Source organism: Melanotaenia boesemani, chromosome 8, assembly GCF_017639745.1.
Source record: "Melanotaenia boesemani isolate fMelBoe1 chromosome 8, fMelBoe1.pri, whole genome shotgun sequence".
NCBI classification, from domain to species: domain Eukaryota; kingdom Metazoa; phylum Chordata; class Actinopteri; order Atheriniformes; family Melanotaeniidae; genus Melanotaenia; species Melanotaenia boesemani.
Genome location: NC_055689.1, coordinates 20,658,013 through 20,672,980, shown reverse-complemented (window position 1 = coordinate 20,672,980; position 14,968 = coordinate 20,658,013). Strand labels below are relative to the sequence as shown.

The 14,968-nt window shown below is 39.3% G+C and overlaps 1 protein-coding gene across 3 annotated transcripts in view; it reads right to left on the bottom strand.

Annotated features, from left to right (window-relative positions):
- The window catches only part of agap3 (ArfGAP with GTPase domain, ankyrin repeat and PH domain 3), a 127,586-nt gene that overhangs the window by 24,758 nt on the left and 87,860 nt on the right, over positions 1–14,968 (bottom strand). For all 3 annotated transcript variants that reach the window (XM_041992010.1, XM_041992011.1, XM_041992009.1), the window contains exons 12-13: positions 9,334–9,483; positions 2,721–2,876 (exon numbers count right to left, since the gene is read on the bottom strand). In XM_041992010.1, coding sequence (XP_041847944.1) covers positions 2,721–2,876; positions 9,334–9,483 — 306 coding nt within the window. The remainder of the gene's footprint in view (positions 1–2,720; positions 2,877–9,333; positions 9,484–14,968) is intronic.

Sequence of the window (14,968 nt, the reverse complement as noted above, 5' to 3'; positions counted from 1 at the left end):
ATATCTGTAATGTAGGTCTGTGTTCTGTTGGTGGTAACTGCAACAAGAAGTAGCCCAATTTGTGCAAATACTCATAAATAAAATTTAATCACCCAGTTAGAGAAGAAATGTCAAAAACTTTTGTCTGTTTTACATTAATGTATATTAATCAGGAGAGATTAAAAACACATTAATCTGAGTTTCAGAAGCATAATTAAAAAATTGAAAAGAAAAACATTTTATTTCTAGTGGGCTTCTGTACTAAGACCTGTTTCCATCATTCAATGTAGTGTGTTGGACGTTGCTTTATTTCCCAAAAAACTGTGAAGAGATGTAATTTTAGTCTGTCTGAGGATCTTAATAGCTTCTCTACATTAAAATGCATTCCAGGCCCATCATTTACTCTAATCTTTCTGACTTTAGTGAGAATAAATTCCACTACAAAACTGGAGTCTCTCATCACAGTTTTGTTCCATTTCTTCACCTTCGTTTTCTGCTCAAGCTACACTCCTATAACAATGAGTGTTTGATACACTTTCTTTAAAAGAGAAATACATTAATGATGCTCCCTGACAGTCTGCATTAATCAGAAGGGGCTCCCCCTGAACACAAGTCTTTATCGGCCATCGATTTTCCAGTGGGTTTATGGCGAGCGACACACGGAGAGAGCTCGTCGCCGGGCGGCTGCTGGGAAACACATTACGGGGCTGTCAGTTGTCTCGCCATGCATCCTGCATCATTCTTTAAGCACATGAGAAGTTCATTACACCACACAGCTCTGACAGTGCATAGGATATTAGGGGCTGTGTCCCTTGTGCACATTCTTGGTGGATGTGTAGCATAGTAGACATAACAGAGACTGACTCTATATATGAGTTTATATAGATTTGAAATAAAAATGTCATTATCAAAGTTTGAGATGGACTTTGGAACAAGAGGTTAGGGCTGATTTGAAAGTTCCAATTTGCTGTTTTGACATTATCATATTAATCAGCTTAAGGTTGTAATATACTCTGATTACTCCGCATTTCTCCCTACATATTGTAGTGTCAAATTAAATCATGTTGCAGCAACAGTTTCCTCAGGCACACGTGTACATACCACATGTGACCAAAATGATTTCTCACCTTAAAACTCTCATGCTGTTTTGATTTATGATGCTTCACAACAACTAAAATTCAATTTCAGCTAGCATTGCATGCTTCTGATTGCCATGTAAATGAGATAAACTGATAGCAATTTATACAAGGATCCCACCTCTTTTCCTTTTTCTCTCTCCTCTCTCTACTATTCCTTTAACAGAAGACACAGCTCACACCTCAGACTTGGCTGAATCCAATATTTAAGTGATACGTCTGTATTGCAGAGCGTTCAACAGAACAGACAAGCTGATACTAATAGAAAACCTTGCAGAGAACAATGAGATAGATAGAAAACAATGTGCATGTTTGATGATGTGAAAAATATTCAGATTGCTCTTAGACTTCCTCCTCAGGAAGTCCAGGACTAAATAGATATGGGATATATTAACGCATGATGTTTGAAGATGTTTGATAAAGCCAACTGTCACCCAGTAAAGACTTCTCATGTGAAATTCTCCTGTGAGATGCACATTAAGAGCTAAGTAATATAAAATAAAACTCAAGTAAGGATCCTGCAGTCTGCTTCTTTGCATAGACATGGCTCTGCAGCTCATCATATACTGTCAAAATATAATTGATGATGCCTAATCCAGAATACTATCTCCTTTGACTACCACAACTGCAGCGTAGGTCCCCACATACTACTCCAACAATGAAAGGAGCGCCACTTATCGCACACCACTTATCTCTGTGATGCTGATGATGTTCCCTCTGTACAACAATGTGGCCAACAGACCCATTCAGACTTTAAAGAGGAGCTGTCAGAGACCGTGATAAAAAAGTATAATGATTATAAATGCTAAGCCCCATTTAGGAGGCGTCAATGCCATTGTTGTTGTTATCCAGCGTATCAATCTTGTTGATTGATCATCCTACTCTGGTGACATCAGTTTTATGGCCTCTGAAATGCGTCTCAGTGTTTTCACAATGCCATCCAATTAGGGTGCTCCATTCATCATTGGGCTGAGGAATCATTATTAATTGGGTGGAGAGCTGGCTGCCACTCCCCTGCTGAGGAGGGCCACATTCACTATTCATACAACAGTAAAATAAATGGGGGCTGTAAGGGTGAAATGTCCAGGGGGCCACATGAAGATACAAAACTTCACACCTTTGTGTACATCACAGACAAATTCAGTCAGAGCGCAGGTGATTACACTTTTTTTTTCATAATGACTGAAGGAATTTTTGTGTAAAAGTGTGAATTCAATGTTAATGAAAGAATAGCAGATATTAAACTGAGGAGCAAACAGTAAATACCTACAAAAAGACTAGTTGTAGTTGTCACCCTCTGACATAATTATGACTTCAGTCATTTCTGAGAGCATAAATGAAAATGCTTACAGTGTTGCTCAATTCTTGTGTTTGCACTGGTGACTAATTTTACACAAAAAGAAAGCTGCTGAAACATCTGGGCTGAACTCCAAAACATATAAACTAAATCAGTTCAGACAAATTTAAGTATTCAAGCTTTCCTTGTCCTGTAGTCTTGCTCAAAGAAAGGAACCTGCCTCTTTAAGAATGTGAATAACTGTTGCTTAGTTTTTAAGTTTTTCCAGTTTCAAAACTAAAATGTAGCAGTGTCCTGTTATTTAGTACCTTCATTGCCTGCAGATAAGCCGTCTGGCTTTGTGATGCCTGTGCTCTTTTTCCGTCTGTGTTTCTTGCGGTTGGCGTGTGGTGAGGGAGGAGGTTCGAGTTTGGGACTGGTCGCACTTCCCACACTGGAATTTGCAGGATCGCTCATCCCGTTGGCTGAAAAAATACAAAGGAAAGGATGCAATTTTTAGTATTCATGTTAAATAAATACTAGTGTTTCATTTACTGCCTGTGGAGGTAAACCTCAGCTTGAAGCTACCTTTCCAGGTGACAGTGTGTAAAGGAGAAAACAAAGAAATAATATTAATTCATTTAACTAGTTACTTAAATCATTAAACAAATTACATTACACCTATTACAGCAATGCTAAGTTTAATTTATACCCATTGTATTTCACTTAAGATGACCCATTAATAATAAAAATTAACAATAGAAAGTTATTAGTTAAAATTGCTGGAAAGAAAAATTCTGTTAGATATATGTCAGGTTTACAGCTTTTGGAGGACAGAATAAATACAATAATGAAGACAATGAGATTTTCTCAACTGTATTAATAAAACACATTTTTTTTAAGAAATCAGTGAGATTTAAATGTTTTTATGCTGTATTTGTTGCTATGGTGATGCGTAATAAATGCAGGAAATGTATGCAGAAAATTAAAAAGTAGATGAAAAGGAAATTATCTGTTTAAGTAAAAAAATAAATAAATAAAATACTCTCCAGAGTTTGTTTTGGTAGCATAACACTGGGTCTGGGTGGACTGTGGCAGCTGAAGCTATTTTCATACATGTCCTATTGATCTTATATTATAAATACATTATCCAGAAGCCGTATTGGACAAAACAATAAACAATCAGCCGTATTGGACTTTGTGTGGAGGTTTCCCTGCCTGATTCATAATTTGGAGTCCAGATATGATCCGAATGAGCCCTTGTGTGAATAAAGCAGGTTATTTTTCTACAACTGAGCATGCATGTTGATGACATTTGTGATTTATTTCTGCTTGCTTGATTTCCATTCTTCTCTCATTACTGTAGATATGAAATAATAAACATGCTACCTATACTTGCATAAATACAGCTATGTTAGCAGATGTGAAAGTAGATTTTTATGCCTTCAACATTTTGTGAACAAAACACTGCCTAACAAAATGCACCATGTCCTCAATCCGGTGTGCTCTAGCCAGGACCAAATCCAAGGTATTTCCAGTAGCAGGTTTACTTTTAGTATCTCTTGTGGAGCACAACAATTAAATTTTGTGGACATCATCTAGAGTTAAACGGTTTTATCAATTATAACAAGAACTACAAATGTGTCTGCCATTGGTTGTATAAATTGTCTTGTAAATAAAAAAAAGACAATGGAAACAAAATTCAGAAAAGTGTTAGATAAGCAGCGTGAGGCATGGAGAGAATTTTGAAACATTTTGACTTAATTCTTTAAAGAAAACTGTAGCTAAATGTTTAATTTCCACTAAATTATATGGACCATAAAAATTTAAGAAAGGGCATCTGTGTGTAGATTAATGGATCTTTGGGAAATCATACAGAGTATAAATAATTACAGACATTAAAGCTTCGTGGATGGTAAAGGTAGACGTGTCACATACTAATACTGTGTCTACAGTAGTAAGAGTTGAAAATAGCTCAAAAAGTAACTCCAGCTTTGAAGGTGTGATGGAAAAGTATGGGGCTATCTGTGAACAAATGGTTACCTAAGGTAGCCTGTGGCAAAGCTCTCGATATGACTGTCTGAGAGTGACAGGGGGCTCAGAGCTAGCTTTGTTTCTTGTAAGTGATTTTATAAATGTGATATTAACCTGTGCTACCGTTGGGCAGAGGGACAGGAGGGATGGGACGATAGGAGGGGGCTGTCAGCTTGCCATCTTTCTGATTTCCTGACATTTGACATCACTTTCCCTTCTTTCCCCCTCCGGATGCCATTAAGAACTGGAGAGCGGGGGCCAGGGGCCTGGGGGAAGCAGGGAGGGAGGGCCGGTAGATGGGCCCCATATTGCTCTCTTCTTACCACCCTGTGTGGTGCTGGCAGTCTCCTCCATTGTCTCCCATCAAAAGCTCATTGTAGTGTGGCAAACTCCATTCATTTCCCTGTGCACCGTCCCAGCCCCAGGGGTGAAATGCAGGAGAACAAGGGGCTCAGGGATTATTGCTGTTGTTGTTGCCTCTTGCACATGCTATAATGTGCGGCACTGTGCCATTAGCCAGTGTACAACATTAGGCCTAATTTGGTCATTACCTTTAGGGAGATGGGGCTATCTTGGAGGAGTAGGATGGGCTCAGCAGGAGACTGAAGATGCTTACATGGGGGGAGAGTGAAGCTCAGACTGGGGGATACACAGTCTGAGTGTGAGTGAAGTATAGGAAACAGCACCTGAGATACACATTATTGTGTCTATCCTTGACTTAGAAATTAACCGTGATAATGTATATAAACAACATTGCTGTATAATTAAAAAAAATACATCTCAATTTATTTGATCCACACAAAATTAAAATAAATAGAATAGTTATGTGTTTCTTGTCAAATAATATTGATTATATGTCATCACATAAAATATATAACACCGCCGCCTGAGTCGGAGCATGTATATTAAGCTCTCTGGTGCTTTGAATGGCAGAGAGCAGCCACACATGTAGCAGCTCTTCGTTGAGGCGTCTGTTTCAATTTCCCTGCTCCCTTACAACAGCCCCCCTGAGATGAGTCATTAGCTGGCTCAGACAGCTGGGGGCACAAGGGTCCTCCGTGTGCACCCCCTCCCTTACACCCTTCTGCCTCCTCCTCCCTTTCCATACCAGCGTCTGTCCCGCCAGTACAGCTCCGTATGGCGGGTGGAAGACGTGAGCTCGAACCTGCCTCCAAAGTGACAGCCAGCATTTGTTTAATGTCGCTTGGGGTTAAAGGGGAGGGCTGCCCCTTGGGGGGCCCAACCATGTCATAAACACCTCTAATTATCAATTTCTGCTCCTAATGTTGTGGAAAATGACCCAGTCTCTGTTCATTTTGCACCTGAAACGTGTATGAGGTGATGCTCCTTTGCGTCAGACTTCAGCAAGATTGTAACATAAAGGCAGCAAAGCAGAGAATAAACTACAAAACATCACCAAGCAGCAATAAAAAACCATCAAAGACCTTTATTTTCTGTAAGCAGTTCTCAGCTCTGAACTGTGCCTGAACGCCAGGTTAAATTTGTTAAGAATAAAATTATGAAGTTAAAAACTAAACTGACTCAGAAAGCCTAGAAATCACTATGCCATTATTAGCTAGCTGTTAGTGTGTATGAGGGCCATCAGGACCAAGCTGGGTAATGAGGCACACTGGGGATCAGAAGACTCTTTACCACTCAGCCAAGATCACCTGGGCAGCAGAATAGGTATCAGCCTAACCTGTGATTACAGTGTATTACGCTCCCTCCACGGAGTTGACAGTTTAAACATGCTTCAGGATGAAGGTTGTGGGTGAGACAAAGAGGGTGCAGTTAACAGCTTCCTGCCTTTACCAGAGCCACACAGAGAATAAATGAAAATTAAAAAAAAGAAAAGAGAGAGAAAACGAGAGAGCAAGCAGAAAAGGGGGAGGGTGAAGAGGTGGGAGTCGTTTCATTCTCATTCAAGAGGCTCAAGGTAAGGAGCACCATGATTCTGCCAGGCCCCTTGACATGGCAGCCCTGCCTGTCCTCAATCAAAGCCAACGGCTGCAATTAATGGCAAAAATTAGAAACAATCACCGCCTCCCCCTTATTATCCTCAATTAGAGCGTACTAATCAAGGCCTGATCGCGCTCTGCTGCTCTCTCCAAACTAAATGTCAAACTTCATTATGTCCTGGAGTAGAAATCAAACGCCCTGCATGCTATCACCCTCGCATCGGGAGGCCGACGTATAAAGCACAGTGCCATGGTAAAAGGCTATCTGTGCATTTAGCACCTCTACGCTGATGTGCTAACTTGTAAGTGTCACAATGAGGTGGAAGTGAGGACCCAAATGCAGACAGTAAAGGCAGGAGGCAGCATGATGCTGTTGACTGAGATTTAATCCGGAACTCAAAACAGGAACTGAGACACGACATGGATAAACATAAGGACCTGACAAAGACAACTGAAAACCAAGGGGCACATGTACACAGAGGAGTAATGAGGAACAGGTGAAGTGAATGAGAAATCAGACCAGGTGATCTAACGAGCCAGGAACAGAAAACACAGAGCACATGAGGGAAAACTACAAACTGAACTAAACATGACAAAACCAAAAACCAGAATATAAACCAACATCATGAAACATGAAACATAATCAACACACTGCAGCACAGTTAAAGAAAATAAGCCGTATAAGATTCATATTGTTTTCAAATAAAAATATTAAACTGATAATTAGCAAGTCATTATTAATAGATACTTATGTCTGGTTTCATGAAGAAATAATATAATTGCTTTGTTTGAAAAAAAACCAAATGATGTAAAATTATCCATCATACCTGGCAATTAACAAATCTTCATATTTAAGAGTTAAGAACAATCTCAAATATTAAATATTTCCATCTTGCTTTTTATTCTAGAACTTAACTAAAAATCTAAGTTTCAGTAAAATTTTTAAGGATTCTTTAGAAAGATTTTTCTTATTTTTCTAAAATGAGACAGATTTTTCAGACTTTGACCATAAGCGACGTTACTGTTATCAGCAATCCTATCAAATAGATGACTGTTTTAGCCCATTGCTTTTAATCCAGGTTCAAAGATTGAGGTGCGCAAAGGAGAGCAGGGTCTAAACAAGCACCCAGTAAGATTAGAATGGGTGTCTTTATGAATGCAAGTGATAAAAAAAAAAAAAATTGGGCTGGGATTTAATCAAAAATCTACGCTCAATATTCAAGAGATGTTACAACCTCTGCTACTGCCTTTGCTCAATAGGTTTACAAATGAGAGCACTCTTTAAATAATATGGAAATGGTTACCTGGCTAAAATGCATTCATTCTCTTGTGAGTCATCAATCTGCTGTTTTTGCATCACATTTTATGTTATAACCTGCAACCTTCACCAAGGATAATGGAGTGATTGGGCTTGGTTCAAGTCAATTCAAATGGATAATATGAGCAGCATTCACTGTGGAACACCCTCTATTGATTATTGAAGATGCATTACGGTGAAAGATAAGATGGTTTCATTTCAATCAAGTTTATGTTTCCTTAAAGTCCAGTCACACTTTGCACGACAGAGGCATTCTGCTGCTCTTATTCAGATTCAGAAATTAGAAGGAGGCATAAAAATCAAGATTTTCAGAAGGTGTCAAGCTTCAAAGATGTTGCTGCAAAGTCTTTAATTGTATGCACTCACTATGCAATGATTACAGAGACTTCTTTTCTTATAACATAATCTATCATTTCTACTATTGTTTTCAGTTCATTTGCCTCATTCAAGCTCATTTGTGGTTACCTTAAAAGTAGCATGAAAATAATTGAAGAACGCAGAATAATGGAGCAAATTGTGAATCTGATTTAGTTGAAGACTGGGAGCTGGTTAATGAGCTATGCTAATATTGAGGGCTTCTCAGTTTTAACAAATATTAAAAAAGGAAATTCTAGCTCCCTTATTTCCATGGCTGCAGTGTTTAGGAAGTTTTTATTCGTCCTCTGCAGTTTGGCGGCCATGCTCACAAACATCCAACTGTTACGCCTTTTTTCTCCCCTTGCCCCATTATAACACAGATGCAAATACACTTCATGGAAAAAGCTCACATACAAACAGCAACAAAATTCTGCAAGAACACATACACAACAGACACTCGTGCTCATTTATTTGAGGACCCCACGAATCTAAGTAATTCTGCTTTGGGCATGCTGCTGATGGGAGACGGGGGTAGGGGGAGATGGAAGTGCCTGCGTCCAGGCAGAATTGATCGTTCGGCAGCTCCAAATGAGAGACAGGCTTGTCTGCGGAACCACGAGGGCCGTGCAGTTGGACTCCAGCAGCGCTCGTAAAGTGCGCTCTTTAAACTGCCGGGGCCCCTGGGAGCCCATGGGGAGGGGGGGAGCCGCCGCCGTGCTAATGAGAACTACCAGAGTGCAAACATGCATGGAAATGACTGTTATTCTGTTGATGTGCATTTAAGTGCTTTTTTACTGCCAACCACAAAGAGAGGGAAATAACTGGTGATGAATGGTACCCCCGAAAAGCATTCATTTTCCTCTTCGGAAGAAACGAGAGGAAAACAGAGGAGGGGGAGAGGCAGAGAGTAAGATGGAAAGTAAAGACAGGATGGGTTGGGGGGGGCAGATATGGTGAATATATTATATTACTTCACTCAAGTACAGTGACATGCAGGCAGTAAGTGGAGATGCATCAATGGCGGAAAGTTAACCTTCACTTTTCCTCTCCTCTGAACATACTGTTTCTATTAAAGAGCAGCAGCCGAAAAGGTCACCACGATCACAGCTCTGATCACCTAATCATGAAAATGAGGCTGGTTTCACCTGCCTAAAAAAAAAAAAAAAGTCTGAAAATGGCAGCTCCATCACAGCACCATTTTAGATGCCTTCTGTTTGTCACTCCAGCCTTTGTGGCAATAATTTGTAAATGTCTGTGAGGGTGCAAAATGCTTACGGGCTCCGCTGCTTGTACTTGTGTTGATGGCGTCATTCCACTGGTCAGCACTGGACACAGAGAAGGATCGCTGGTGCATGCCATCCTTACTGCCACCGAACACCGACCCACCTGTCTGCAGGGATGTGCTGCTGTTTGAGTGAGGAGCACCTGGATCAGACGTAAGAAACACAAGAAAAATACACTCATTTCTATAAAGTTGCTTGAATTCTTCACAAAGTCTGGCAAGATTGTTTTCATCAAGTCTTATGGCAGTTTTTTGTAGTTTCAGCAGCGCTGTGATGCTGCTGCCACCTTATTTATGCACATATCTTTATGCACATATCTCTGTCAGTCAACCAACCCCCCTACACACACACATACACACAAAACCCCCTTCTCCCTCCGCCTCTGCCTCTAATTAGCCCTTAATTAACAAGATACACTCTGAACGCTAATTATCTCGCCTCATCCCTCTGACTGCCACATCGATCTCCACTGGCGTCAGCAGGCGTTCTCTCCCTAACTTCCAATCAGGCGAGCCACGGACGCCTAGCTCTCTTTACTAATTCATGGGCCAGGCTGCGCCATGTGGGGTCCTTCCCTCCTGTTTGCAAGCAGTTGGTACCGCACATCTTAACTACTCTGACAAACTCATTGACATGCTTCATGTCATGTGTGTGGATTCAGATTAACTCCTGAGGCTGATGACATATAACAAAATACATTTTTTCATATTCTAGCTAAGAAAAAGTTCATACACGTAACATAAATCTAAAAAAAAAACAAAAACAAAAAAAAAAAAACACCAGATCAATTTAATTGAGCAAACAGAAAAAGCTTAAAAAGCACTGAAAGGATCAAAATTCAGAGGCTTTATGTTGGATAACAACACATTTGTCTGATTTTCTCCACAATGCTTTCTCATCTTACAGGTATAATACATCAAGTCATTTTATTTAATAATTACAATTTCACTTTTTGATTGAGGTGACAATAAAAGAAAATATAGAGAGTGGCTCGTGTGTAAAATAAACTAAACGGCACGGGTGCTTGTTAGGATAATATGTCCTGCTCATTATCTAGAGTAATAAGTGTATCAAATTCACATAATCATGTCTAATTAGTATCAGTAATTATCTTGTTGGGCCCAGGAATATTAATCTTCAGGTCCCAGAGGGGAGGGAGCAGAATAGCAGCAAGAATGGGAGAAAGAGCGAGGGAATCATGCTGAGGAGCACCGACTAAATTAGCATGCTGAAATCAGTGGAGAGGAGGAGGAGGAAGAAGAGGAGGAGGAAGTCTTGGAGTGGAAGAACTGAGATGAGAATTTGAAACTTTGCTTTTGAAAAAATGGTGGATGAATAATACACGAAATAAGTTTCAGTTTAAAAAGAAATATGATTAAATATGATTGATTTTCATGTTGCATTGAAAACGTATTTATAAAAGTGCTTTATAAAATAAAACACTGTCACTTTATTTCAATTTAAGGCCAACTATGATACTTCACTGTTTTAATGCACAGTTTTAATCCACTTTCTTCTACATACAAGTATTTCAGTGTGAAGTTTGACTCTTCAACACCATAAGAAATAAAATCCAACGGAAAAACAGAAACAGCAGATAACAACAAGGCAACTTTAGCTGATACTTAAAATTCAACAATCATGTCTAATTGTCAAATTGGATGCTAATGATTAATGAATTATACATGGCACTAACCATTAGTCTCCAGAGACCACTCCTGCATAAAGGGAGGGCTAATGTAATTACAGTGGTGAAATAATCAGCTTGTGGTATTAAAAGAAAACTGCACTTACAGCTCCAGCCAGGCCTGACTTCAGTGCACTTCACACATATAACAGAGGCACAACGATGGACTGACAGGGGCCACCTTGATAACAGCAAACTGAGCTCTAGTGGATCTGACTTGGCACTAAACTGGTCAAAGTGCACACTGTGCATTTAAGTAATATGTCTCAGAACAGCATAATAAATACATAAAAAAATGATAATTGCCTTAAAATTTATGAATGAACTATATTTAATAAAATCTCACACAGTTCAACCCACTGGGTGTGAAATGGCCTGAAATATAAACAGTGGTGAGATGTAATCATATTTAATTTAAAACCACCTAACTACCTAATTTCTTAGTTGCTGTCATAATGTAATTTATTCAACTATGTCCACATTATACGAATGTTTCTATTTTACAGATGTTGATTTTGTCATTTTAACTCAAGTTATTTAAAAATTGATTTTGAAATAAGTGAATCAAATGAGAGAAACTTATTTTGGCACCTTCCACTACATAAAGTGCTATGTTGTATTTCACTAATGGTGTTTTTTTTTTTTTTTGTTTGTTTTTTTTTATTTGTTTTTGTTTTTTCTATGCACAGTTTAAATTAGTTTCCATATCAATAAATTCATGTGAGTACTTTATTTATAAAAACACAGGACAGAGTTTAGTGGCCTCTAAACGACAAAATTCATTCTTGACCTGCTCCGGAGTAATAACGATCAAATCAATTAGTAGATAAAAAGGTTAACTGCAGTAATTCTGCTGCATAATAACACTTTAACATTTTTATTTTCTCTTATTTTGGTGTAAAAAACTACTTATTCTATCTGAGGAGTATTCTAACAACACAGCTTTTTGTTTTTCTTTTTTGTCCCCTAGTTCTTCCTGACAAAAATCTCAGAATAATTTTACTGCTATACCACTGAAATAAACACTACCACCTTTTTTTTGTCAAAGTTGCGAAGTATTTAACTCTTGTTCAGTTCATTTTAACACTAATGAACTCTTCAAAGTACAAAATCCCCACTGTGGACTGTATCATCATGTGTATAAAGAGGTAACAAAAGCCATATCATGTCTACTGCAGGCTATCTGGGGCTGGGGTGTTAAGTGGAGGCGATGGATTAGCGGGGAGCAGCTATGCCTTGCTTCTCATTTCTCTTTAGGCCGGGCCGTCAGTGGGCTGATGAGCCGTGACGAGGCCTGACCCCTCCGTGGAGTTGTTGCCATTATGTACAAGTAGTGAGATAATGAAGCATTCATGCTAATGTGGGCTGGGCAACACATCATCCGCAGCTGTGTAATACACCACCATCATCACCAGCAATGCCCTGATGTCCCCCTGAACCTCTTATAGTGCTTCTGCAGCAAGCCCAATCACTGGTCACTTATAACACTTGTATTCATGTTTGAGCATTAATACTGAAACTTTACAAACTATATGCAGCACATTAACCTTGAAATTTATCCCTTATGTTTGCCAGTGCACCCTAGTTCAGAAATAGTTTATATGACAACTAATGATACAGAATTATTTGTCCTGATAAAACATATATGGATACAAACTAATTTGCCAAACCACCTGGACTGTGTGCCCTTAGTGTTGCATCTGACATGTTTATCTTTTATAAACAGGTAAGCTAGCTGATCCAGGAATCAGATTAACGAAGTTGGAAACATCTGATCAATAGTGTCTACAACAGGGCACAATGTGCCGATGATATAAACACAAATGTGATGATAGACAGAGCCTGCTGATCAGCTACTACATGGCTGTTTGCTTTTTAGTGCTATATGATGTGGGGAATAAAAACTGGTGCAGAGTCAGGAGAAGCTAAAACACTTTCCTCAATTCTCCACCACCTCCTTATGAAGTGTGAGCATTTCTCTTTCTCTCATGGGATTGATTAGAAGTGACTGGGCCTATTAATACTTTGATACAGTATATCTGTCGCCAGTGACACGGCAGGACGCATGTTAACGGGGAGGATCATATTTAAAATGGTTCCGCTTAGCACCCAGCAAAGGAATTAAACCTGGCCGCTCGGCAAACTCATGGGCGCATGCATTCTCACATTTACTCAATGTCTTCTCATCCTGTCCTCTTTATCTTCCCATCTCCCCCATCCACTCCGCCCCTACAGCTCTCCGTCGCTATCCCTCTTCTCCCAGTGATTATAAAGGTCTTTAGATCTAAGGAATGAATGAATAACGAAAGGCAAAGACAAGGCTTGTGATTTAGACACTGTGAATGAAAAATTACCCCTTTGTTCCCTTCATCAATTGCATGTCTAATGAAATCAAAATCCCGATCGCATAATCAGAAGAGGGTCCTCCACCCGGAGAAGAACCTGATGTGATTTGTAACCTTTCTTTTCCTAAGTGGAGATTAAGGCAAATCTCCCTCATATTGTTCCCTGATGCAGAAATGGATTGTGACCAAAAATCTTGGGAATTTGTCAGTAAGAACACTTTTCAAAGAAACAAACATCTCTGGTTAAAAAAAAAAAAAAAAAAAAAGGGGGAGAGTTTCTGTCATTGTCACTCATAACAACCTTTTCTGGACAGTTTTTTCCTGGTCCTTTGTCCACCCCGATTCCTGCCCTCAACCCAACACTCAAGGTTAACAGTTTGTGGGATGTAACAACCTCCATCTAATGTCCTGTGCTATGTACACTCCTACATCTTTCTGATTTTGACTAATTAACCCATTCAGCAGAAGCAGGACCTTGGCCACATTTAACAGTAACCTGCCTGGACGGTCCTAATGGTCCCCTCAGACCTGTCCTTTGGCAATGAACCCATCTCAGCTGTTTAGCTTTAAGCTGAGTGATGCAAACACTGTTCCCATTTCACAGCTGATGAGGGACCCGGCTTCCCTCCAGGGATCACTTTGCTAATTAGTATTAATTACTCTTAATCCTAAGTCCTAAATTCAATCACTGGTTTCCCCTCTATATGCCTGCCAGAGTCTCGGCAGCCTCTGGTGATATAGCTTACAAGTCTATTTTTAATCCTGAAGATGGGTAAACCCTGGCATGATGCTCTGAGACCATACTGGGTTTTATTGCTGTCCCTGCCACTACATTGGATGAAAAATAACTAGGTCACAGTGACATTAAAGACCCTTGTTTCATGTTATCACTCCTTAAATATGAGCATGATGCTTAAAAACAAATTTAATTCCCTCTTTAGTAATCTAAAGAATTAATAGATTTATCATAGATGATCATTAAGTTGTCATTAAAATTAGCTCCCTTCTTTTGTACCAGACAGTTAATTTGTATGGATGACAAAGAAAATGTAGATTATAATTCTGTTGGGGGTCATTTTTATGATTTATCGCAAACAGTGGACGCCAAAAATTAGCACAGTAATAAAAGACTAATTGGATAATCATTATATATTCTACCTGTGATTTGTTATTTCTTCGACACGGTGATTGACATACATAAAAGATAATCCTTTATGTAACACGTTCTTTCAAAAAACAGCATAACTGAATATCATAACATTCATGTGGATTTACTGATAAAAGAAAAATGCTATCATTTTCTGTTAAATCCTATTAAAATAAACAGTTACAACAAAGAGCACAGGTCCTAGCTCTACACAGGGTGTTTTCTGCCACCTTAACTTCTCCTTTCTCTTTTTGATGGGGAGTCAACAGTTCCCACACAACTCTGCATCTGCTCATCTTTTGGGGCTGCTGCCTGTTTTGAGATGGAGGATGTCTCTAAGACCCTTACTCTACAACCTTTCCACGTAAACTGCAAAACTTTTCCCTTTGAAACTTTGCAACGACACACCTAGGTGTGTGCCTCATCCTCATAAGTACAGAAAACAACA